Genomic DNA, 23761 nt, shown 5'->3' on the forward strand with positions numbered 1-23761 from the left:
GTTTTACAAGCCATCTTCAAGCCACTTTCTGGATGTTCAGATCTTATTTACGTGCCAAAGCCCTTCTCCACTACAATCCCCTCTAATACTGCTTCTCTACACTGTCAGCCATGTTGTAGTTTTCTAGTGACGGATATAATACACTCCTTTTTCATTTATTTTTTAAAATTAATTAATTAATTTTTGCATGCATGTGCATGTACAAAACTGTCTGCCCACAACAAGAGGATAGAGATAAAGAAGAAACGTATTGTCTACAACTGAGTAAAAATGGTGGACATACGCAGAAACCTATATGGACATATACGCTGACGTACTACTGTCTCAAATTCCAAACTGCTCATTTGGAGAAAATTTGGCAGAAGGCAAGAATGTTTTTTAAATATCTCCGCTAAGCCTTCATGGTTTGATTTAAGATTTTCGGGACTTACGGGAATCCCAAATGCACAAAAACAGGTACTAACAGGTAAGAAATGTTGGTTTTGCATTATAGGACACCTTTAGAAGAACTTCACACAGAGCTTTTACCTCAACCACAGCAAACACCTTTAGGTTGATAGAACACATATTGGGAGCCAAGAGTGATCCCACAAAACCCCACAGAAACACTCTTGTAGATAATCTAACCTCATGATAATTGGCCATTGCAGATACTCTGTTTTTACATTCTCTCACACATGAGTTGTAGAATAGTTTCTCTTTCTTGAAAATAAATAAATCTCCACTCTTTTGGTTGCATTCCACAGGTGGACAGCCAGTTACGGTGCTCCAATCGCAAGCTGGATAACCTTCATGCTCAGCTGCAGGAACTGGACGCTCACATTGTGGTGAAGGGAGGAGATGATAATAAAGGTATGTGACATGTGTTTCTGCACTCATGCTGCGATTTTCTGGTATTCTTAAGGTGCGTCCACACATTGCCAGTTCGGATGGCTATTTGAGAGATGCCATTAACTGTGTCCCATCGATGGTGGAAGACCTTTCTCAACATGTTTTCAACACGGCGCCAACGCAAATTGCCGTGGTAAAACCACAGATCTCCCCAAAAGGCGTTGGAGTCTTCCACCCTCTGCTGCAGTGTTTTTCAACCTTTGTTGAGCCAAGGCACATTTTTTTTCATTAAAAAAAATACGGAGGCACACCACCAGCAGAAAATGTTAAAAAATGAAACTCCACAAGGTTGTCATGCCTTATTTTGAGTTTGTTGTTGTTTCCTGTGTGTAGTGCTTTAGTTTCTGTCTTGCGCTGTTAATTTGGTGACCCTTCCTGTTTTGTTGGTGTTCTCCTGTAGCAGCGCCACGCCTTCCTTTGAGTGCTATTGCCCGCACCTGCTTTGTTTTTGCAATCAAGACTATTTAAGTTGTGCGTACGCTATCTTTCTTTGTGTGGACACTGTTGATTGTCATGTCATGTACGGATGTACTTTGTGGACGCCGTCACCGCTCCACACGCTGTAAGTTTTTGCTGTCGTCCAGCATTCTGTTTTTGTTTACTTTGTAGCCAGTTCAGTTTTACTTTTGTTTTGCATAGCCATCCCTATGCTTCAGTGCTTTTTCCTAGCGGTACTTGCCTTTTGTTCATTTTTGGTTTAAGCGTTACATACCTTTTACATACCAAAAAAGGTTGAAAAACACTGCACTAGACAACTGCACATTATTGTAATTATTGATTTGCAAAAATTATTTTTTGGACCAATTATGTGAAGTTGCATAATTTCCCTCGGCACACCTGACAATATCTCATGGCACACTAGTGTGCCGCGGCACTGTGGTTGAAAAACATTGCTCTACTGCACATCAACCATAGGGCCTCCGTGTTGCTTCATATTGAGCCCCTAATGCTTCCGTTTTTAACTCTGCCACCTCCGGTTCGTTACCCTTTCACGTTTTGAAGGTCTGAACCGAAGATGTGACGAGCGGATTATGACGGTGTTAATACGGTATTATCACGGATCTTGCGGTGCAAATACGAAGATTGTTTTTCTTTACTCAATGAAAGGCGTTTTTATCACTTCCCATTTCAAACCGACAAGACCGCCACTAAAAATTGAACAAGTTTAATTTTTTAGTCGGGTCTTTGCTGTTCTCATGGTTTAATGGCGGATTAGTGACGGATTACCAGGTTTTTTGTTGGTTACTAACACAATCTTTGTCAAAGCATGCATGAACGCCCCTTTAACATATTATTTTTGTAAAGGTGTTGTTTTTACTAGCCACAGTTGTTAAACTGTCTTATTGTACAGCTATAATAGAGTAGAGCTTAAATTGATAGAGACCATTTGGCTCATAGTATTTCAAAAAATGAGCAGTGATAAGTATACTCACATAAAAACTGAACTCAGCTGACTTCTGTTGCGTACATTCCTTTTTTCTTCTGGTATTATTGTCCATTTGTTGTCACCTAAACCTTTTCTCTTCTCACAGATGAATGTCCTCAGTCTCCCGGTGCGGAGAGTCGAACGTCTGCACACAAGGAGCGCATCGCTGCCCTGGAGAGGCAGCTCAACATCGAGCTCAAAGTCAAACAAGGAGTTGAGAACATGATCCCCATCTATGCCAATGGTTCCACCAAGGTATCACTCTGCAATGAATTCAGACCAAGACCCCATGCGAATGGCGAAAAATTAACCCCGATGAAAGTCCCAAAAATGCAATTACAGACATACAGTAGGGCCTGATTTACTAAAGGTTTGTATGTACTAAAACAGGTGCAAACTTCATAGCACACGCAAAGCTGATCTACGGTACTAAACGTGTGCAAAGTCAATTGCGTCCGTTAAGTGAACAGAAAAAGGCGTGCAATCCATTTTGCGTTGTCGTCTCCATTAATATGCAAAATATATGCGGATCATCAAAACGCCCACATTACCGGGAGGAGAAAAGGCAAATATAATTATTTAGCACACGCAATGTGATTTCTTTTGCTGCATTGTTTAGCGTTTTATTTAGTATGTGTCAGGAGGACGTGCAAACTGACAGTTCCACATAAAGCTGAAGGACCAGTGCTTGCGCTACACTGACGTCAGATCTTAGTAAATCAGGCCCATAGTGTTGTAGTTACAATTAAGGATGGGCATTGTTTACATTTTAACCCTTACCTGTGCCAAATCGGTGCGGTGCTTAAAGGGAAAACACACACATTTTCTGTGATTTTAGCACAAGGTGACTAACAATGCAGGTAATGGGGATTCACCTATTCCGCCTATAAAGCCCTCTTAAAAAAGCATCCAACAACATTTTATATACATGCTGGAGGAGCAGGCACTTTATTAAACATGTAACACTTACAGTATTTTGGTCATTTTAAGCATTTTCACAACTTCTTTACTGGATGCGTTAAGTGCATAGTAACTAACGCTAGTTCTGTCAGATACAACAACATAGAGAGTACGTTCTGTGATTGCAACCACTAATCATGGCAGACAATGGGCCCTTTTCCTCCAAAAGTTCAGGAACTTTATGTTCCTGGAACTAGAGTTTCCTGTAGAAGTGTGTGGTTTGTGTTTCCACCGCATTTCACAGTTCAGGGTAGTTTATACAAATCAGGCAGCAGGCTGATTACTTATGGAGGAGTGGTTAGTGCATCTGCCTCACAATACGAAGGTCCTGAGTAGTCTTGGGTTCAATCCCGGGCTCGGGATCTTTCTGTGTGGAGTTTGCATGTTCTCCCCGTGACTGCGTGGGTTCCCTCCGGGTACTCCGGCTTCCTCCCACCTCCAAAGACATGCACCTGGGGATAAGTTGATTGGCAACACTAAATTGGCCCTAGTGTGTGGATGTGAGTGTGAATGTTGTCTGTCTATCTGTGTTGGCCCTGCGATGAGGTGGCGACTTGTCCAGGGTGTACCCCGCCTTCCGCCCGATTGTAGCTGAGATAGGCTCCAGCGCCCCCCGCGACCCCAAAGGGAATAAGCGGTAGAAAATGGATGGATGGATGGGTTTAGTATATTTCTACACTGATAACATGTAAATAAACAGAAAACATTGGGACACAGTTATTTTACTAAAGTCTGGGTAAATGAAATACAAAGCAATAATATACAAAACGATATGATTAAAAAAAAATAAAATGTACCAAATTGTTTATAAAAAGTCAGACTTTTGTCTGCAATATCCAACAGTCAGAAAGTCATCTTCGGTAAATGATGAATTCATGAGGGTCAGGCGATTCCTTTTGGTCCATTTCAGCTGTAAATAACAATATAAAAAGAATACATGTGAGTGCTCCTGAAGAACTAAATCTAAGCTTTTGGTGGAAAAACAGGGGGAACTTAATTTACTCGGGCAAATGGGAAAGTTCCTATAAAAGTTATTGCAGTGGAAAAGGGCTTTCTGTGACAAAGACAACTACTTTGGAACAAATGATGATCAGAACCTTGTCTTGTTGAGCCTGAATATAAGGAGGATGAGCTACAACTTTAAGAAACTGGGTGCTTGGCAGATCACACTGTAGTAAAACATTAAGTAGCAAAAATGCTAAGTGCTAAACATTTCATCAAAAAAATAAAAACATAACAAAAAAATCACAATGTATGCTCCCACTGAGATGCCGACTAATAGAGTGGTTGTATCTTTCAGCTCAAGACTTGCGCTCCCCATTGAGCTGTTAAATTCTGAGAGCTGCACCAAGCATCTGGCTGAGTCTTCTTAATGATGTCGTCCAGTCCATGTTGAGCGCCAGTATCCACCGCTTCAGTCAGGCCCACAACCTTCTACTATACACGTGCGAGGCCTGATTTATAACCAAGCATTCACTTTTTCAAATGAATGGGAATGTTTTCCAAACTTGTGGCCTGAAGTGCTTTGAGCAGGGTGCTGTGTCACTGTGCCAGAAAAGTATTTCCTCTGTGTTCGCTCCTGCAGTAACAATTTGGCTATACTGTTGCTTTGTTTATATGCAGGTCTCGGCATGTAAATCAAGCGATGTGGGTGTTTTTTCGATCTTTTTTTAGTGGGCTTTATAAGCGGAATAGGTAAATCCCCATTACCTGCATTGTTGTTGGAGAACTGCAAGTCCAGGGAAGCTATCTAGAATACATAAAAAGACATGTGCGTTCTTGTCTCACGTAAGGATTGTCGATGATTGGCAATTTAAAAAATGCAGCTTTTCTATTAGGACTTTTATTTGTAAGCAAAAGGAATGTAATGACAAACGGTTTTATGGTAACCGCGGTAAAACTCAATGGTTTTAATGATAACCGCGGTAAAACTCACAATGGTTAGTATTACCATTTTAAATTTAAAAAAATGATCGAAAAACCGTGATTGATAACTGCACTTTGTAATTATCATGGAGTCACTCAACTCTCTAGCTTAAATGCTGACATGAAAACAAGAGACATGAATGTCTTTCCCCGTTAAGAAGTGAAATAACCCAATCTAAACTTATATAAATACATTACTGAGTATCTTGAAGGTAGAAAAGCGCGATACAAGTATAACCCATTTACCATTACTCTCTGAGCAACTAAGCTATTCAATTGTGCACATTGAACCTATTAGCTGTGCTCTCTTAGAACAGAGTGATCAACCTATACTCAAAGTAATACGAAACAGAGGTGTTCTACGGTGCATTCAAAGACCGCTGAACAAAGTAGGACGCCACACCGCCCGCTGGAAATAAGATAGATTTTATTTGTTACTCACTTTTCATTTAAATAAATCATGAAGTGCTACAGTACAAACCAACTTTTAAACCAATTAAAGCTTAGTTTTTAAAACAGATAAAAAACTAACACTAAAACACCATCAGTGAAGCATAAGAAACACAATAAGTGCAAAATAGTAGGTTTTCTAACAGGGTGTATTTTTATTTTCGTTAATTGAAAAAAATAACTTGGTCAAAAGATTTTAGTGAGTGTACGTTTTGAACTTATTTGACAATATCGTGATAATGATGATAACCGTGATAATTTTGGTCACGATAGCCGTGATATGAAATGTTCATATCCTAGTAGGGTTTTTGTGACAAACAAGTTTGTAACAGAATAGTAATTTAAATAGGTCAATTATATAAATTAAATAACCAAGTAATAAATTCAACAATAAGAATTTAAATCCACAACAATTTGCCTAAACCAGTGTGCAAAAAAACGACCTTGCTTGTGTTATAATCTTAATGTTACGATTTCCGCTATTCGTGAATGGATCTAATATTATAAGAAAGAGTTGTATTGTTGTTGTGGTGAGTGCTGTTTTGGAACTGATGACTGCTGTTGGCGTGTTAAGGTTGACAATAAATGTAAAAAAAGAGCATCAGACTGATTGTACCATTGCCATTATGCGACAAGGTGATACTTTCACAATACCACCCTCAAACACTTGCTGCAGGTAGATGAGTCTGCATTAAATTAGCACCCATGGCTACTTTTCTTTTGTTGTGGTTCCAAGTATTACTTTTTACTTTGGAACCTGTGCCATAATGGAACCCAGGCTCGGCAGCATTCCCTACTAATTAAAAACGTGCAAAACATTACATCTTGTCAAAGCATCATCCTGCTGGAAAGTTGATTGATTTGTGGGGCAGCACCTTCTGCTGTATTCATAGCTGCATCACTGTTCTCCCCCCAAATGAGCGAAAGGCATGATTTATAATCTACAAATAAATTTCACCAACTCAGAGGCCATGCAGCAACTCACCGGCTCAATATGTCAATGTAGCAGCATAAGCTTGTTAGCTCTCTCTGATCACGGCGCTGCTAAAAAAGTTTGTCTGTGTTAGCGGTTATAATAACACTATTGCTAATACTTGGTTAATATTCAGGTCACGAGATGTAAATGGAGTATTGTTGGCGAGTTTTAGGTGTTTTAGAGAGCTTTATGGGCGAAATAGTGTACCCCCATTAGCTGCATTGTTAGCCACCTTGTACTTGCCGTACTTTACAACTTATAATTAGGGATGTCCGATAATATCGGACTGCCGATATTATCGGCCGATAAATGCTTTAAAATGTAATATCGTAAATATTGATATCGGAATCGGTTATTAAGAGTTGGACAATATCGGAATATCGGATACTGGCAAAAAAGCCGTTATCGGACATCTCTACTTATAATGCATAAAAAAAAGAAAGACATATGTTCTTGTTTTACATAGGGATTGTGAATGCGAGGCATAATTCGAAAAAAGTGCAGTTCCCCTTTAGATTACCATAAAAAAACACATTATATACAGTACTTTTTAAAGCAGAGAAAAGAAATCTCGCAAATTTGCAAGGCAGTGTATGCTCGAACCACGAATAGGCGGGGATTTATTGTATTGTTCATTTATCCATGCTGCAGGATTGCCATTGCCACTGAGATGTCTAAGAGGCACTCGTCATGCACACGCACACATACACACACATGCGCACACACTTCTCCTAGCTGACTGATACTAGAGCTGACCTTCATGGTTCATGACAATGCAATCTGCTGACTCAAATGCTTGAATAGTAATGAGAGAGTGTTTGGAATCTCTATCCTCTCATTGCTTGATTACTCACAACCTCACCTACATTTTTTACCCTGGATGTGTCTGTACTATGTTTCACAAGCATTTCATACTATTTGACCTTTCTGTTTATCTCTTTAATCAGGACAAAAAAATGCTGCAGACGGCCCAACAGATGCTTCAGGACAGTAAAACCAAAATAGACATCATTCGCATGCAAATCCGCAAAGCTGTACAGGCCACTGAGCACAATGATGACACTCAGGGTAGGTGCAAGCTACCTAATATTTTTTTCATAGATAGTTTGTGTCTAAATGAAAGGTTGGTGTGGGGGGCAAAGAAGATCCTCTTGTGGATTTAATGCAGAATGTTTTGCTGTGGGGCGGTATAGCTCGGTTGGTAGAGTGGCCGTGCCAGCAACTTGAGGGTTGCAGGTTCGATCCCCGCTTCTGCCATCCTAGTCACTGCCGTTGTGTCCTTGGGCAAGACACTTTACCCACCTGCTCCCAGTGCCACTCACACTGGTTTAAAAATGTAACTTAGATATTGGGTTTCACTATGTAAAGCGCTTTGAGTCACTAGAGAAAGGCGCTATATAAATATAATTCACTTCACTTCACTGTGTACAAAATGTTGCCCTATCACATCTGTTGCCTGGCGTAGCGATCAATGCCATTTCAGGGTAAGTGACTGACTTTTTATCTGGCGCTAAGTGCTGTGGACAATCACTGTCCCTGATGGGACACAATAAATCAATTAATTAGAGGGTTTAAATGTAGCAAGAGGATGGGTGTGAGCTGAGAGGATGATCATAAAAAAATCTGTGATATGGAGAAAAGATCTTAACACCATGACGAATACAGTTAGACAACAAAAGACGGGGCTGTACCATAACCATCCCACCTATTGAAAGTGAAAATACTTTGCACTCTTTCTCAAGATTTCGGAGTGTTTCTGTAGGAATTATCAGACATGACTGATTTTGGATCTCTGGTCTAGTTCATCCTAAAACTTTTGGAGATGAGGTCAAGTTCTTGCAAACCAAAGTATTAAGAGTATGCCGTGCTTTGTGCACCGGAATAAGGATCTTCCCCAAACTGCCCAAAATAGTTTTTTGTCCATATTTTGCATTGTAATTTGGATTTTTTTTTCTGCTTTGGAAAGTGTTATTCTGCTCGCAGGCTTCCCTTACAGTTGCAAAATGGTCCCCGACCTTTCTTAGCCCACAGACCAGTTTGCATTTCCACAAATAATTTTGATCGGGAGAGCCCAACTTTGACCCAATGGGACGTCAAAGTAAAACAAAATGTATTTTATTTATTATTTTTCAAAACAATAATCACCCTTATTTCATTTACATAAGCTATGAGATTTAAAAAAAAGTTTCTACAAAAAACGGTGGGCTTCTATTTGTAATCATTGCTTCTAAAAGCACTGGTGATTGGGGACTTCTGCTTTACTCGCTGTCATCCTACAGATAAATACACTCTTAATCGCAACGTTAGCACTGATGCTAATGCTTATAAAAGGCGGTGACCAATATTATAGAACACTAAAGAAGCTAATACAGTAGGTTGTGTTCAGGCACGTGACATTTGAACGAAAGTGAACAAAGTGGAGGGCCACCAAACCAATATGGCTACTGAACTATCTTAATACGCAATGGGCCTAGATCTTACCAATAAAATCTGATACAAGCAAAACAATATAACTATGCAATGGAATTTGTACCTAATATCCCTTTTTTCGATAATTTATTCTTATTATCAAAAAAAAATGTGTCGAGTGATCTCAAGGATCATCCGTCAGTCGCGTTTCCAGACATGTCGAACTATCTGGTGTTCCAGACATCATTCTAAACGACAAAACAGATGAAAACATGGAAAGGCATGTTCTTTGTGTGTGGCTGGGTAAAGGAAATTGGTATCAAGACTCTCCTGGATAAATAATACATTGTTTTTGCTTGGGTTAGGTTGCATTTCATGATTTAACTTCGCGTCTACAGCCATGTTTGTTGCCTTACATTTAGATTTATTGGTCCCCGTGGTGAAATTCCTTTTCACTGACTGTACATTTAAACAATAAACACTACACATCACGGACAAAAAATTGCAAAAAGACATCATACATGACCAACACATTTACAGGCTTGTCAGACAGGTCGGCCGGGCCTGCTGTGATAAGGCTTTTCCCGATCGAAAGTGTACAATCTAAATCTAAATCTAAATTTTTGTTGCCTTATTGTTGTTGTATGCGCCGTTTACAAGTACATGTGTTTTTCTTCTTCTTTATCAGAATATTACTATAGATCTCAACATTGTGTATGTGCTGAAAGATTCATTTATGATTGCTGCCTTTGGTAAAAGCTTAACTCTTTTAGGTTTTGCTCACATTTATATAGACTTGCCGAGTTGGAGGTTTACGAAACACCCGTAGAAAACTTGTGCTTTAAGAACTCTGAAACATGATAAAATACAAATAATATCAAGATAATACTTTAATGGGAAATACTAAACGTTAAAAATATATCAAACAAACCTTTAACAAAGTGACCACTGCGAACTCATGCGTTCTTCGACTCAATCTGCTCCCTTGGAAAGTGGCAAGCAAGTGCTTGCCACTTTTCTTGTCCTCTTTTGTAAAATATTGACATCTTTCGCCCTATTTTAATTACCTCTCAAGGAACTCTGAAGAAACTGTTATCCTTTTCGCAATTTAAACAGTTCCAACAGCCTAAAACAACGCAAGTATTGGGCATTTTTCTTCGAGAAAGACAAAATGCCAGAACGCTATGACAACAGATGCTCGCCGGCCCACCGCTTCGAGTCTCACATATTTAATGAGCCGAACGTGACGTCAGGTGAATACAACCTATTGGGTATCGCCATTGCAATAATAGAGATGCTATTCTTCTTATGCTGTAGTAAGCCAACTCTTTTACCTGCACACTGCTTTTCTGGCTTTCCATCCTAGTGTCACGCCTTCAGCAAGCATTGTATTCCAACAATGATATTAGATCTTCTCGTTTAATGGGATTTATTTTTCCACAACCATGAGCCTTGTTCAATTGACGTCAGCACTACCATTTTTCATCTGCGCTTTGCTTCTTGTGCTCCCGCATAGCCAGTCTTAAGTTATTCTGGCTCATTTAAACCACACACACAGAGAAGGGGTTGTGTGTCTAATGTACACAGATGGTCTCCAGGCACCACACCCCCTGGAGAGGTCAAGCTCCAGGCAGAACACCTTATTAGGAGATAAAAGCATCCCTAAGCTACCTCTACTTCTACTCTCGCTTTCTCCTGCTATAATACACATCTCACAAATTCAATATATATTTATTTACTCTTAGATTATTTTGCTCTTGTTTCTTTTCACCAATCTGATTTTGTCTATTGCTATTGTTTCGAGTACAGTATAACTAGTTTCTTGTATATCTTATCCTCTTCATCGTACTCCTCCTCCCCTCGTCCCTTATCTGCTCCACTGAGCGTGTGTGCCAGTTTGAGAGGTCACAATTGAGTGGACCACTCAGTTGCAGTTGTTTCTTCCCACGTCCTCCACTGAGGATGAGCCCTGTGTATGTGTGATAAAGACCTTTGTACTACAGATTTATTTATATACTGTGTATGTAAATAAATGTAATGTGCACTTACACACTGTGTTTAATACATCCGTTTAAAGTAGGAACTCACCCATTCATCATTTGAATTACGTTCTCCTTGTTATGTAGCTTTCTCACATGTTAACCTCTGAGTTTCGTTTGGGGCAAACATTTAATATGGCTAATGTTCATTTAGTACCAGCTGCACAGATAGATTTTAAAGGTTTAGATTATATGCAATCAGATATCTTAAAAAAGATACTGTAGCTGAATGTGATGCACTCTTATGATGAAAAACTGTTCACAAGATTTAAAGAGGACTAATGATGATTTTAATTCACTGTAAATTTAAAACATTTCTTTGTGTTCTAGATATATGTATTAGATATGCTTTCGGGTTTTTTTTAATCTAAATGTGTATGGTATTTTAGTTTTGATTTTTTTTGTCATCAAAAAATACAATCATGTGTGCTTACGGACTGTATCCCTGCAGACTGTATTGATCTATATTGATGTATAATGTAGGAACCAGAAATATTAATAACAGAAAGAAACAACCCTTTTGTGCGAATTAGTGTAAATGGGGGAGGGAGGTTTTTTGGGTTGGTGCACTAATTGTAAGTGTATCTTGTGTTTTTTATGTTGATTTAATAAATATATATTTTTTTTTTTTCTTGTGCGGTACCGGGCCGCGGCCCGGTGGTTGGGGACCACTGCTGTAAGGGACAAGCAGTAGAAAATGGATGGATGGATCCAAAATTGTAACAACATTTATAAGTTTGAAAAGACAAAATTAATTATAGGTCCGTCCCCTTTAATTGATTCAACATCACCCAAGTGGACTTTTAAACCTTTGGTCGCGCACACGTCCTTCTACAGTCGAAGGAACAAAAGTATGAAGGCACATCATTTATTTACGTCTGGTTGGGTCCCAAAATTTGGCATAAATGCCATGAAAGACAATGTTGGACTTATTTGTGCATAAGTATGTATGTATTTGATGGCTGCAATGGGATTTTTGTTCCACTGGAGTAGAGCGACACGTTCAGCATAGCAGCCACTTTTTCTGCGTTTTTTCCCCTTTATGATATAGGAACTCTGTAACAACTTTTGGGAAAAATTTCCACAGATGAAAACTATTCTTCTGTGATGTCACTGCAGGTAACCACGACCTGTGTGGGGTGGAGCTGCGCATTGAGGAGCTAAGGCACCACTACAGGGTGGAACACGCTGTCGCTGAAGGTGCCAAAAATGTGCTTCGGCTTCTCGGGGCCACCAAAGTCCAGGATAAAAAAGCTCTTTCTGAGGTGAGATGGGACAGTCACTTACCGATTGGGATGGGTACCATTCACATTTGAACCGGAACCTGGGAATCGATTCCAATACTCAACGGTGCCAATTTTCGGTACTTTGGTGTGTGTCAACAAATATTGTTTTTGATAATAAAATCTCATTTTTTATTGCAACATTTAAAAATGAGCTGCTTATTACTTTTCCAGTTTTTATATATTGTTTCATCATCACATTTGCAGGTATGACACTTAAGTGGCAATTGCAGTTGCAAGTCCAAGACGTTAAATGGAAGTAGTGTAGACTTTATGGTTTGGTTTATGGTGTGTTGGTCATTTCAGTCTTTGCTGTCTCCTGCTGCGCCCTACAAAATGTTAATACTGCAAGTGTCGTTCTAATTACACACCAGATGTTTGATTGTAAGATGCAACTTAGTTGTAGTTTTCATGAACAAATTTGAAGGTGTTGAAATTAAAAAGTTAAAATCGTTAATGCTAATCAGTAGCACGTCAATAGCAAAGCCAATGTATATTAGCCTTAAGCTAGCGCATTTGTGGAAAAGTGGAGTCTTACTTAACTTACGGTGAAGCGTTTTTTGAATAAATTTCTTTGGTTGCATTGGCTGAATCCGCTCTCTGTGCTGCTGGAGTGACTGCCAAGTGGCAAGTGAAGTCACGCGCAACCCAGGTACCGAAACATGGCACCGTTGGATTGGACCGGCGGTATTCGGTCGGTGCCAAAAAAGTACTGGATTTGGTACCCATCCCAACTCACAGAGATTTCTGTTAGTCACTCATTGGTTGAGCAGGTATATAGATGGATACATTGACAAAAATAGGCACATATGCTAAAATTAGCTTATGGTGTTTACTGCACAAAAATAACAGTCTCCACTATACTGCAGAGGCCTGTTTTCTCCCTCCTTCATTGTGGCTCAGAGTAAAGCATGGGAGATGCTCACTCTCCTCTATTGTTGTTGTTACAGTGTCTCGCTCTAACTGCAATGTCACAAAAAGCTTTTAACATCAATTATAAACTTGCCTTCCTGTTGGGTGCAGGCACAGTCTCGGCTGAGTGAGGCCTCTCAGCGGTTGGACCTTCTTAGGGACTCCCTGGACCAGCGCCTGGCCGAGCTGCCAGAGGACCACCCGAAGGCCAATGTCATCAAAGAGGAGATGATGCTGGCTTCTTCGCCGGCCTTCAGCTCCCGCCACGGCGCCCCCTACGTCCACAACCAGTACAGCACTCTCAACAAGCCTTCGCCTCTCACTGGTATATGTGACAATAGGCAAACATCTTGATCTTGGCATATTTACTTCAAAATGTGCTTGGACTGTGTCTTAAGGTACCCTACAGGTACAGCTTTTGGGCTGCATGGGGTTGTTGGAGGTGGTGCCAGGACGCAATAAAGGAACCGCTGTCCTGCTGCCCTGCTACAGCCCTGGCGACACACGCTCGTTCATGAGGGGCAGCAAGGGTCTGTACAGCCGAAGCGGCTCAGTCAGCGGGAAGACGCCGAGCAAGACAGAGGAGCTCTCCTGTAAGTAACAGTATGCATGCTATAGCTGTCCATTAGCACACTGATTCATAACCAATGTGTAATGTGTTGCGAGATAAAAAGGTGTGCTGCCTTAATTGGGCTGAAAATGATTCTATATTTACGAATATAGAATATGTATCCTTGTTCATCTATGTATGCCAATGGTGTATAGTGACATTCAGAACAGTGAAATGATTATGCAACAGATGGCAAAAGGTTTGTAATTAATTGTGTATCCACATTTGTTGTTTGGTGATGTACCATTAGATTTTTGGCTATATGAGCTCATTGTAGGTTGGGAAACACATTACCTAATGATTAAGCCATGCTAAATTGTAATCACACATTGTCAAAAGACTAGTTGTAGATTTGACTGCATACCACAGCAAGATCATATTATGTTCAAAACATTTCTGCAGGGCAATTTTCTTTTCCTGTGTATGGTTGTGAGGCAGGAAATCCTTTCTTTAGGTTGTCAGTGTTCTCATATCAGATGTTGCGCAACACTTTTTTCCCCCCGCCGTTACTTTGCTCATTTAGGGCCTGATTTAGTAAGTTCCAAACACCACGCGCTAAACAGTAAAGGCAGTGTAATCTATAAAATAGCGTGTCTTATTAGGGGCGGTGTTGCGTGGGATCTACTAAGACTGCGTGTGCAATTGAAGAGTGGTGCAGACTGCCTTATTTAATGTAAATGCGGATTTTACGTGTACCAAACAGGGCACACAGACACTGTCATTTACAAACATGCGAAATGTCCACGAAAATGCGGAAATCCTTGTTGTTAAACATTCATTTTCGCGTCAAAACATCACTTCCGCATTTTTTTAATAAACAAATATTGTAGCGTATAGGACGGGAGTCGATGGAGTGTCAAAAGATGGAGCCAATTGTTTTAATGACATTCAGACTTTTTCTTATCAGCAATCGAGCAGTATTTAGACATTTGTGGCTTCTCAGCGCAACAACACACAACACCGGAAATGTGTCCAGTGAAAACCCGTCTCTAACAATAACAAAAGTTCCATGGATGAATTCTGTAAACCATTACACTATCAAAAAATAGGATGCAAACAATATCTGTTGAATGCTCGCCTCAGCTGCAGGTACTCGTTCCTCTTGACTAAACGCTGCATTGAATTGCAGGACAGGGAGACGGCAGGGGTGCCGGAACAAACCTGCTGGCTAGTATAGTTAGCATAATTAGCATCATCTCGCTTGCCTGTTGCCGCCTGTGTTCGCTCCCAGAGCCATAACGTTGACGGCTTTCTACTTAGCTGCTAATCATATTTGGACAATTACGGCTTTGCACACTCTTGGCATCCTCTCGATGAGCTTCAAGAGGTAGTCACCTGAAATGGTTTTCACTTCACAGGTGTCATAGTTTTGATGCCTTCAGTGACACTCTAAAAAGTGTCATACACACACTCGGTGTGGTGAGATTATCCTCTGCATTTGACCCAACATCCTCACTCCCTCGGAGGTGAGGGGAGCAGTGAGCAGCAGCGGTGAACGCGCCCGGGAATAATTTTTGGTGATTCAACCCCCAATTCCAACCCTTGATGCTGAGTGCCAAGCAGGGAGGTAATGGGTCCCATTTTTATAGTTTTTGGTATGACTTGGCCGGGGTTTGAACTCATGACCTACCGACACTCTAACCACTATGTAAATAGTCATGAAAATAAAGAAAACTCATTGAAATGAGAAGGTGTGTCCAAACTTTGGGCCTGTACTGTATATACTGTATATATATATATATTTCATATATTATACACACAATGTATATATGCATACAGTGCAGAAGTATGTGTACTTATTAGAGATGCGCGGATAGGCAATTATTTCATCCGCAACCGCATCAGAAAGTCGTCAACCATCCGCCATCCACCCGATGTAACATTTGATCAGAACCGCACTCGCCCGTTGTTATATATCTAATATAGACGATGCAAGGCATTAGTGAGGTTATAAAGCTTTTGCCTGTTAAAGAAAGGAGACTGATCCAATGCAGCACAGACATTCGCGTGCCACTCTGTCACGACCCAGACGCACACTAGTGCGCAATCATATGGGAGCCGCGCTGAGCGCACCTCCAAGCGCGTCTCGCTGCCGGCGACGGCCGGGTATGGGCCCGACGCTCCAGCGCCATCCATTTTCAGGGCTAGTTGATTCGGCAGGTGGGTTGTTACACACTCCTTAGCGGGTTCCGACTTCCATGGCCACCGTCCTGCTGTCTATATCAACCAGGGTGAGCCCCACCCCTTTCGTGAGCGCACTGCGCGCGGAGTGACCCCTGTTACGCGCCCCCGGCAACAGGGGTGGCGGGCAGGTAAGCTGCGCGGGCGGAGCGCGCGGAGTGACCCCTGTTACGAGCCCCCGGCCACGAGGGTGGCGGGCAGGTTAGCTGCTTACCTGCTGCGCGTGACGCCGGCCGCGGCGAAGGCGGACGAGGCGGGGTGTCGGTGCGGTGGCCGCGGTGGTGACCCTGGACGTGCGTCGGGCCCTTCTCGCGGATCGCTTCAGCTACGGCTCCTGGTGGGGCCCTCTCGGGGGAAGGGGCCGGGGTCCCCGGACCCCGGCGAGGCGTCCCTTCTCCGCTCCGTAAAAGTGTCCATCTCTTTTTTTTTTTTTTTCTTCTGTTGTGGCATATGCAGCAGGTGCCTGCTCGTTTTTCGTATGTGGGTAACAACATTTAACTATGTATATATATTTCCGAATTGGTTTAACTGCCACCCGCCTGAATCTATTTAAAATCTAATTTTTTTTTATTTCAACCGCCCGACCCGACCCGACCCGACCCGACCCGACCCGCGGATAAAATCTAATTTTTTTTTTATTTCATCCGCCCGATCCGCGGATAATCCGCGGACTCTGCGGTTGTGCCCGCAAACCGCGCAGCTCTAGTACTTATATATATATATTAAATATATGTGTAATGTAATTAAATAGGCATCGAAATCAATTTGATATCGAAATCACTACACTAAGTACAGTTATTTTTTAAATATCATTTATTACAACTGTGTGCTGTCTCGCAGTGACTATAAGTCTCAATATTAATTTCATACCAAATTCAAGAAGGAAGTTCACCAAACATGTATGAATACTGTACGACCCGCGGTAAAGCCATATTTTCGAGGGTAATAGCCATTACGCCGCTATATGGATGCACGTGCACACACACGCATAGACACGCATACACAAATACACACAGCGCTTTTCTTTTTCGCCGACGTAACAACAATCATTTGTACTTTACCAAACATGTAAGAATTCAGTACGACCTGCGGTAAAGCCATATATTCGTCAAGAATTTTTTTTTATATAAAAAATATTTTAATTATATATTCTCTATGCAAAAAAAACAACTAAAAACGTACGTCATTAGAAAAATACTAAATGACACCGAAATGCATCAATTGAATTTCTTATTATCAGCCCCGTAAGTCCTCCAGCAGCTATACAATTATAAAATGATGTTGCTGAATAGGCGATATTCCCATATGTTTTATTTCTGTCAGTCCAAAATGTTGACACACACTTAAGAAGGAGGATTCTCGAACCATCTCGTCTGTCACATTGCGTGTGATAAGTAATTATATTTGCATCTTCTCCTCCCAGTATTGTGGACGTTTTGATGATCAGCATCTATTTTGCATTTTAATGAAGACAGACGGAAAAGGGATTGCACGCCTTATTCTGCACACTTAACAGACGCAATCCGCTTTGCACATATTTCGTCGATCAGCTTTGTGTGTGCTATCAGTTTTGCACATGTTTTAGCACATGCAAACCTTTAGTAAATCAGGCCCTTAATATTCCGGATATATGGGACAATTGCTGGGAATGTTGGGTTTATTTTAATTAGCAAAGGAATCACTGCCATTAAACCGGAAATAAAATAAGGAAATATATGATGCATCAAATGTTTTAATCTGTAATTTTTTTTGCAAATGAAGTTATTTAAATGGACAGTGACAATAGCAAATTAAGTTAAATGAATTGTTTGCCTACATTGGGCCTTCAAAAATGTTCAAGTGTCTGAAACTAAATAGCAGAAACCTTGTGATCAAATAACCTAAGAAAATATGTCAATGTGATATGATAAGCTGGAGTAATACACATTCCTATCATGTATTGAATTCTTGCACATCTGCATTAAAATGTGATGCTGCCTGAGCAATGTTTTAAATCTACCAGACATGTTTTCCTTCTGAGAGTCTGCAGGCATTCTTAACATGTCACATGTGCTGACAGTCAATTTGTCTTATCACAAAAATACTCTGCCATTTGTTGAAACACACTGTATGTCCTAGTTCCCAATTATCTTGAATGGTGATTGGTATTATTCATGGTTATGAAGCATTTTAGATTATTTGTGTGGTGTTTAAGATCATTTTATAATGCAAATCAGCAATATATTGCCATAATAAATGCCGAGTGACAAACAGCTTGTGTCATTGTGGCCATTGCTGCGTTGCAAGTGACGTCACTTCTCGTTTGCTGTCGCCGTGGACTAAAGCACCCGGGGCGCAACAAGCGTATTCCGAGCAAGAAGTCAAGTGAAAGCGGAGTGAAAGTGCCACAAACATGCTCTGTTTTCGCCTGTCAAAATCGTTCCAATAAGGATTTTGTTAAAATGATAGTGCATCATAAAGGGAAACAAGTTGAAACATTTAAAAAATGCAGAGAAAGAAAGTTGTTGTTCTGAATCTGTTGCCCTCATCAAGTGGAGCCATTTGAATATGATCAAGTACTCAGTGACCACTTTGTGAATGTCTATATGAACTAGAAATAAACTGTAATACCCGTTTATTAATTTATTTACTTTTCTTATTATCTAAATACTTACATGTGAGCCGTTTTCGACATGGAATAGATTTGTTAGAAATGTTAAGCATCTGGAAAACGTCACTAATTGGTATTAATAAACACAAATTTAATATATCTCGTCAGCTGCATATCCCATAACAAAGACATACTGTATATTGACATCGCTAAATATGTATATATATATATATATATATATATATATATATATATATATATATATATATATATATATATATTGCTGGATTACAGGGAAGCAACTTGTAATCAAACATTATAGCAAAACCTTAACTTCTCAATATGAAAACAATGCAGCTAGGGAACAACTGCAAAAACTAATCCTGTACAGTATCTTGTATATGTTATAAGCAAATTGCCCAACGACCATCAAATAGGTTCTTAATAGGGATGCACAATAATTTAGCGGCCGAAAATTATTGACCAATAATGGCTATATAAGATCAACTAATCTAATGAGTCACTTTAAAATTCCCCATCGTGATGATTTATGGAAGCAGTACAAAGCTGCCTGATGACATATGGAGGAGTGGTTTACTATATTTCTACACTGATACCATGTAAATAAATAAACAATATTGGTCACTGTTATTTTATTAAAAAACAAGTAAATTAAATACAAAGCGGTCATATACAAAACAGTATGATTTATAAATTAAAGTGTACCAAATTGTTTATAAAAAGTCAGGCTTTTGGCCGCAATGTCCAACAGTCAGAAAGTCGTCCTCACGGTAGAATATGAATTCACGAGGGTCAGGCGATTCTTTTTGGTCCATTTCAGCTGTGAATTACAATTTTAAGCAAAAGTGTGACCTGTTACATTAATTTATTTTCACAAAATCTGTTTGCCCCCTCAAGTTGAATCCGGAATTTAGTGCCTTTAGATCACGTGGTTGCAACCCAGCCATTTGTTGCTGGTGCATAACAAAACAGATGGAATCAGTTTACAGCAATGTAATAACCACAAGCTTTATGGATGTGATAAAACTAAAGTATTTTATTTACATCCCTGTCTGCATCGATAAAATATGCTTTGTGTGCTCACACATGCAGCCGAGGTGAGCGCTGTGCTAAAGCTGGATAACACAGTTGTGGGCCAGACAGCCTGGAAGACAGTTGGAGAGCAAGCTTGGGACCAGACCTTCACTGTGGAGCTAGAAAGGGTCAGCACACACAAAGAACACATAAGCATCAAACTTCATTGACATAGTTATTAGAGGATGCATGTATTTCCTGCATGTACCAGTCAAGGGAGATGGAGATCGCAGTGTACTGGAAGGACTATCGCTCAGTGTGTGCTCTCAAGTACCTGAAGCTGGAAGAGTTCCTGGACAACCAGAAGCACAGAGTTCAGCTGGAGCTGGAACCACAGGGCCTGCTGTTGGCTGAGGTACTACAACTCTGTATATAAAAGCACAGTCTAAAACTATTGAATGTGTTAACCATCAAATTCAACTGGATTTTCAGGTGACCTTCTTTAACCCAGTTATCGAGAGAGTTCCTCGTCTCCAGAGGCAGAAGAAGATCTTCTCTAAGCAACAAGGTGAGAACCAGACTAGCAACAAACAATGTTTTGTCACCTTGTTTAACTCTTAGACCTAAAAACGTAGACCTAAATACAGTTTATGGATTTTAAAGTTAGGCACAGTGATAATGTAATGCAGTTAGTGCTTCGCCTATCCCAAAAATACACTGATTTTCTTTAGAATATTTTTTTCTGGTTTAACACTCACTTCAGACAGTTTACTCTCACCATGGGAACTAAACATTCATTAATTTTGCCTTTAAACATAACTGAATAGCTTAACATGTTTTATTTTCTCAAGCTGCTGCACCTCCTCCTTAAAGCCCATCCCACACTTTGAAAACCCCCTTTAACAGTATTAATAATGTAGAATAACATTCATTTAGCTAACGACACCATCAAGTGCAGGGTGTCAAACGTGTTTTCATTGAGGGCCACATTGCAGCTCTGAAGGCAGTTTGTAACAGTAAATGTATATGAATGAATATTATTGTGTAATCACCTCATGATATTATTACACTATTGCTTATGCATTTAATGTAGACTTTTTATGTACACATTGATGGATAACATGCTTTGAAATCATAAGTCAGACCTTTAAATATTTTTTTTTATTTTAACCAAAAGATATTTGGAATTTATGTTAATATAATGTTTGTTGCATGATTAGATAATATTAAAGTTAAAACTAATGCAGTCAAATGATATATAAAAAAAAAAAAAAAAAAAAAAAAATCTGAATAATCACACTTTTGAATTTGGATTACCGTAATCACAATTAATCACCGGTTATTATTAGTCCCATGCATACTTTAAATAAACTTTTAAAACACCCCAATATTTGGTCACAAATGCGATTTTACTGCCAGAATATCATATAGGTACATTGTTTAAGTGTGTTACTTAAATGCATTACATTGCTCAAAAGTTTCAGCTAAATTTTGAAGCGAAATTTGCCGGCAAGCACACCAGTCAGTCTCCTGCCTTTTAAATAACAATCTGCGGTTAAGGAAAAGGAGCCTGTACGGTCAAAATATATCGCGTGATTAATCTCAGAAGAATCAGAATCAGAATCAGCTTTATTGTCATTACACAGGGTAATGAGATTGAGGCCATTCCATACAGTGCGATGTATGCATGCAAGAAAAACAATGTGTAAATATATAAAAATATTAAAAAAAATATATAGAAGTGCAAAGAAAGGTGTGGCCCACAAATGTGACCCTGTACACTCTACGTTTCCATTACTTCAGAGTACAAAGTAAAGACTAGCTGACAAACATATCAGTGGATAATAAAAATCATAATAGACCATCACTATTTTATGATGGTATTATTATCAGTGCATCTCATGGGAATTAAGTCTCCCCCTGTCTTTAAAAACTAGCGAAGCCTCTGTTCCTAAATTTAATCGAGGGTCTGTGAACGCACCACATGGGTGCGTTCACATAAAGTATCACATTTGAGATGTAAACGTGATACTTGCTGCGACAAATAGATTTTGTTTATATTTCTAACTTTCTGCTATCACTTCATTGTTGTTCCAAAATGGTGGTGCTGTGTGTGAATGCCCAAAGGGGACCTTTGATGACATTATGACATCCGTGTTGAGTGAAGTGTTCCAAGCTATAGGTTTTCCGCTGTCCAGGTGGAACGAACCAATTCATATGTAGTACTTTCACAGCTATATTACCTTTACATAAGCGGAAAAAAATGATTATTCAGAATAACATGCATTGTCTGTGTGTATTTCCAGGCAAGGCCTTCCTTCGAGCTCGCCAGATGAATGTTGATATCGGGACGTGGGTGAGGCTTCTTCGAAACGCCATTCCCACTGTCAATAACTCTGGAAACTACAGTCCAAACGCGCACAGCCTGCCACTCAACACTGGGTGAGAAAACACTGGCACATTGCAGGCACTGCTACTCAGACACACAACCGGAATGAAAAGCCTCATGTCCATATAAACCTGGCAGAACCTGTTTTTCCTTTTGTCCCGACAAAATTAGATGCATCCAAGGATCCTCTCTCCTTACCCTACCATCTAATTGCCCTCTTGTATTCTTGTCTTTTCCTTTCTGTTCATTTGTGCGTCGTCTGCCACACCATGCTGCTGTGTTTGTGGTCTTGTGTGGCGGCGTTTTTTAGGGACATCTCGATGGAGAAGTTAAGTCTGGATAGCGACTCACCGGTTAAAGGCGATTACAAGAGAGACACAGAAGCACACACCCCGGTGAGAGAAACAGCGCAGATGGAGTGGGAGAAATTTTTGTTTTTGGTTGGGCTCATATAATGTAATAGCCGGGCCTCAAATAACTGCAAAAATTATATAGTTAAAAGCCAATAATCCACAGTGATCCTCATGCTTCAATTTAACAGCCCCTGATGTACTAGGAGCCAAATAACAAGTGCCAAACAACATGCGCAAACTACAAAATTGCGTGTTGTGATCTACTAAGACTGTGTGTACAATGGATGTCTGGTGCAGACCACCTTATTAAAAGGAGGTTTTTGCATGTACTATGCAGCTTTCACCATGGAAACACTCATTTACTACACGTTAATGGTATGCTTCTACCTGGGGCGTTTTGCTATATTTTGAAACATGCAGCAGAAATGTACCACTTTTTATGGGCCTTTTTAGAAAAAAGTCCTGCACTGCATCTACAACGGAACCCACTTTTTGACACTGGGAGATACTTGCACTAACTGTGAGCATGCGCTAGAATGTTTCAGATGCAAGAAAATGCATATTGCAAGAAGTTTTTTTTAAACAGATGATAAATCGAATGTCATTAAAAAAAAGCACCAAAACACATCAATTTAATCGGCGTGGCGCGGTTGGGAGAGTGGCCGTGCCAGCAACCTGAGGGTTCCTGGTTCGATCCCCACCTTCTACCAACCTTGTCACGTCCGTTGTGTCCTTGAGCAAGACACTTCACCCTTGCTCCTGAAGGGTCGTGGTTATGGCCTTGCATGGCAGCTCCCGCCATCAGTGTGTGAATGTGTGTGTGAATGGGTGAATGTGGAAATATGTCAAAGAGCTTTGAATACCTTGAAGGTAGAAAAGCGCTATACAAGTATAACCCATTTACCATTTATTAATTTGTTTTAATCAGCCCCTTAAGTCATCCAGCAGCTATCAAATTATAAAATTATATTGCTGAATAGGCAACATGTCTAATATTTTATTTTTGACAGTCCATAAATGTTGACGAGCATCCGTAGGACGGAGCTGCAGAGGGATCGCCTCTTTTCTCACAGCTATTTCTGCACCACTGTCAGTCTGCACGTCCTTTTCAAACGTACTAAATAAAGAAGCAAAGCAACAGCCGCAGAACAGTTTTAATCTTGTTAAATCACACAGCGTTTGCTAAATTTTGTTTATATGCATCTGCTCGTATTGTGGCCGTTCTGATGATCAATAAATATTCTGCATATTCATGAAGAAAGACACTCTAAATAGATTGCGCTCCTTATTTTGCTCACCAAAAGGACACAATCCTTTCCTAACAAGTTTAG

General features: G+C 40.1%; 1 protein-coding gene across 2 annotated transcripts in view; it reads left to right on the forward strand.

Moving 5' to 3' along the window:
• The window catches only part of pkn1a (protein kinase N1a), an 81067-nt gene that overhangs the window by 45988 nt on the left and 11318 nt on the right, over positions 1-23761 (forward strand). For both annotated transcript variants that reach the window (XM_061983961.1, XM_061983960.2), the window contains exons 3-13: positions 747-852; positions 2424-2572; positions 7577-7697; positions 12197-12342; positions 13384-13597; positions 13671-13865; positions 19767-19876; positions 19960-20103; positions 20181-20256; positions 21995-22130; positions 22388-22472. In XM_061983961.1, the coding sequence (XP_061839945.1) occupies positions 747-852; positions 2424-2572; positions 7577-7697; positions 12197-12342; positions 13384-13597; positions 13671-13865; positions 19767-19876; positions 19960-20103; positions 20181-20256; positions 21995-22130; positions 22388-22472 (1482 nt within the window). The remainder of the gene's footprint in view (positions 1-746; positions 853-2423; positions 2573-7576; positions 7698-12196; positions 12343-13383; positions 13598-13670; positions 13866-19766; positions 19877-19959; positions 20104-20180; positions 20257-21994; positions 22131-22387; positions 22473-23761) is intronic.

Source organism: Nerophis lumbriciformis, linkage group LG25 (genome assembly GCF_033978685.3).
Source record: "Nerophis lumbriciformis linkage group LG25, RoL_Nlum_v2.1, whole genome shotgun sequence".
In the NCBI taxonomy this organism is placed as follows: Eukaryota; Metazoa; Chordata; class Actinopteri; order Syngnathiformes; family Syngnathidae; genus Nerophis; species Nerophis lumbriciformis.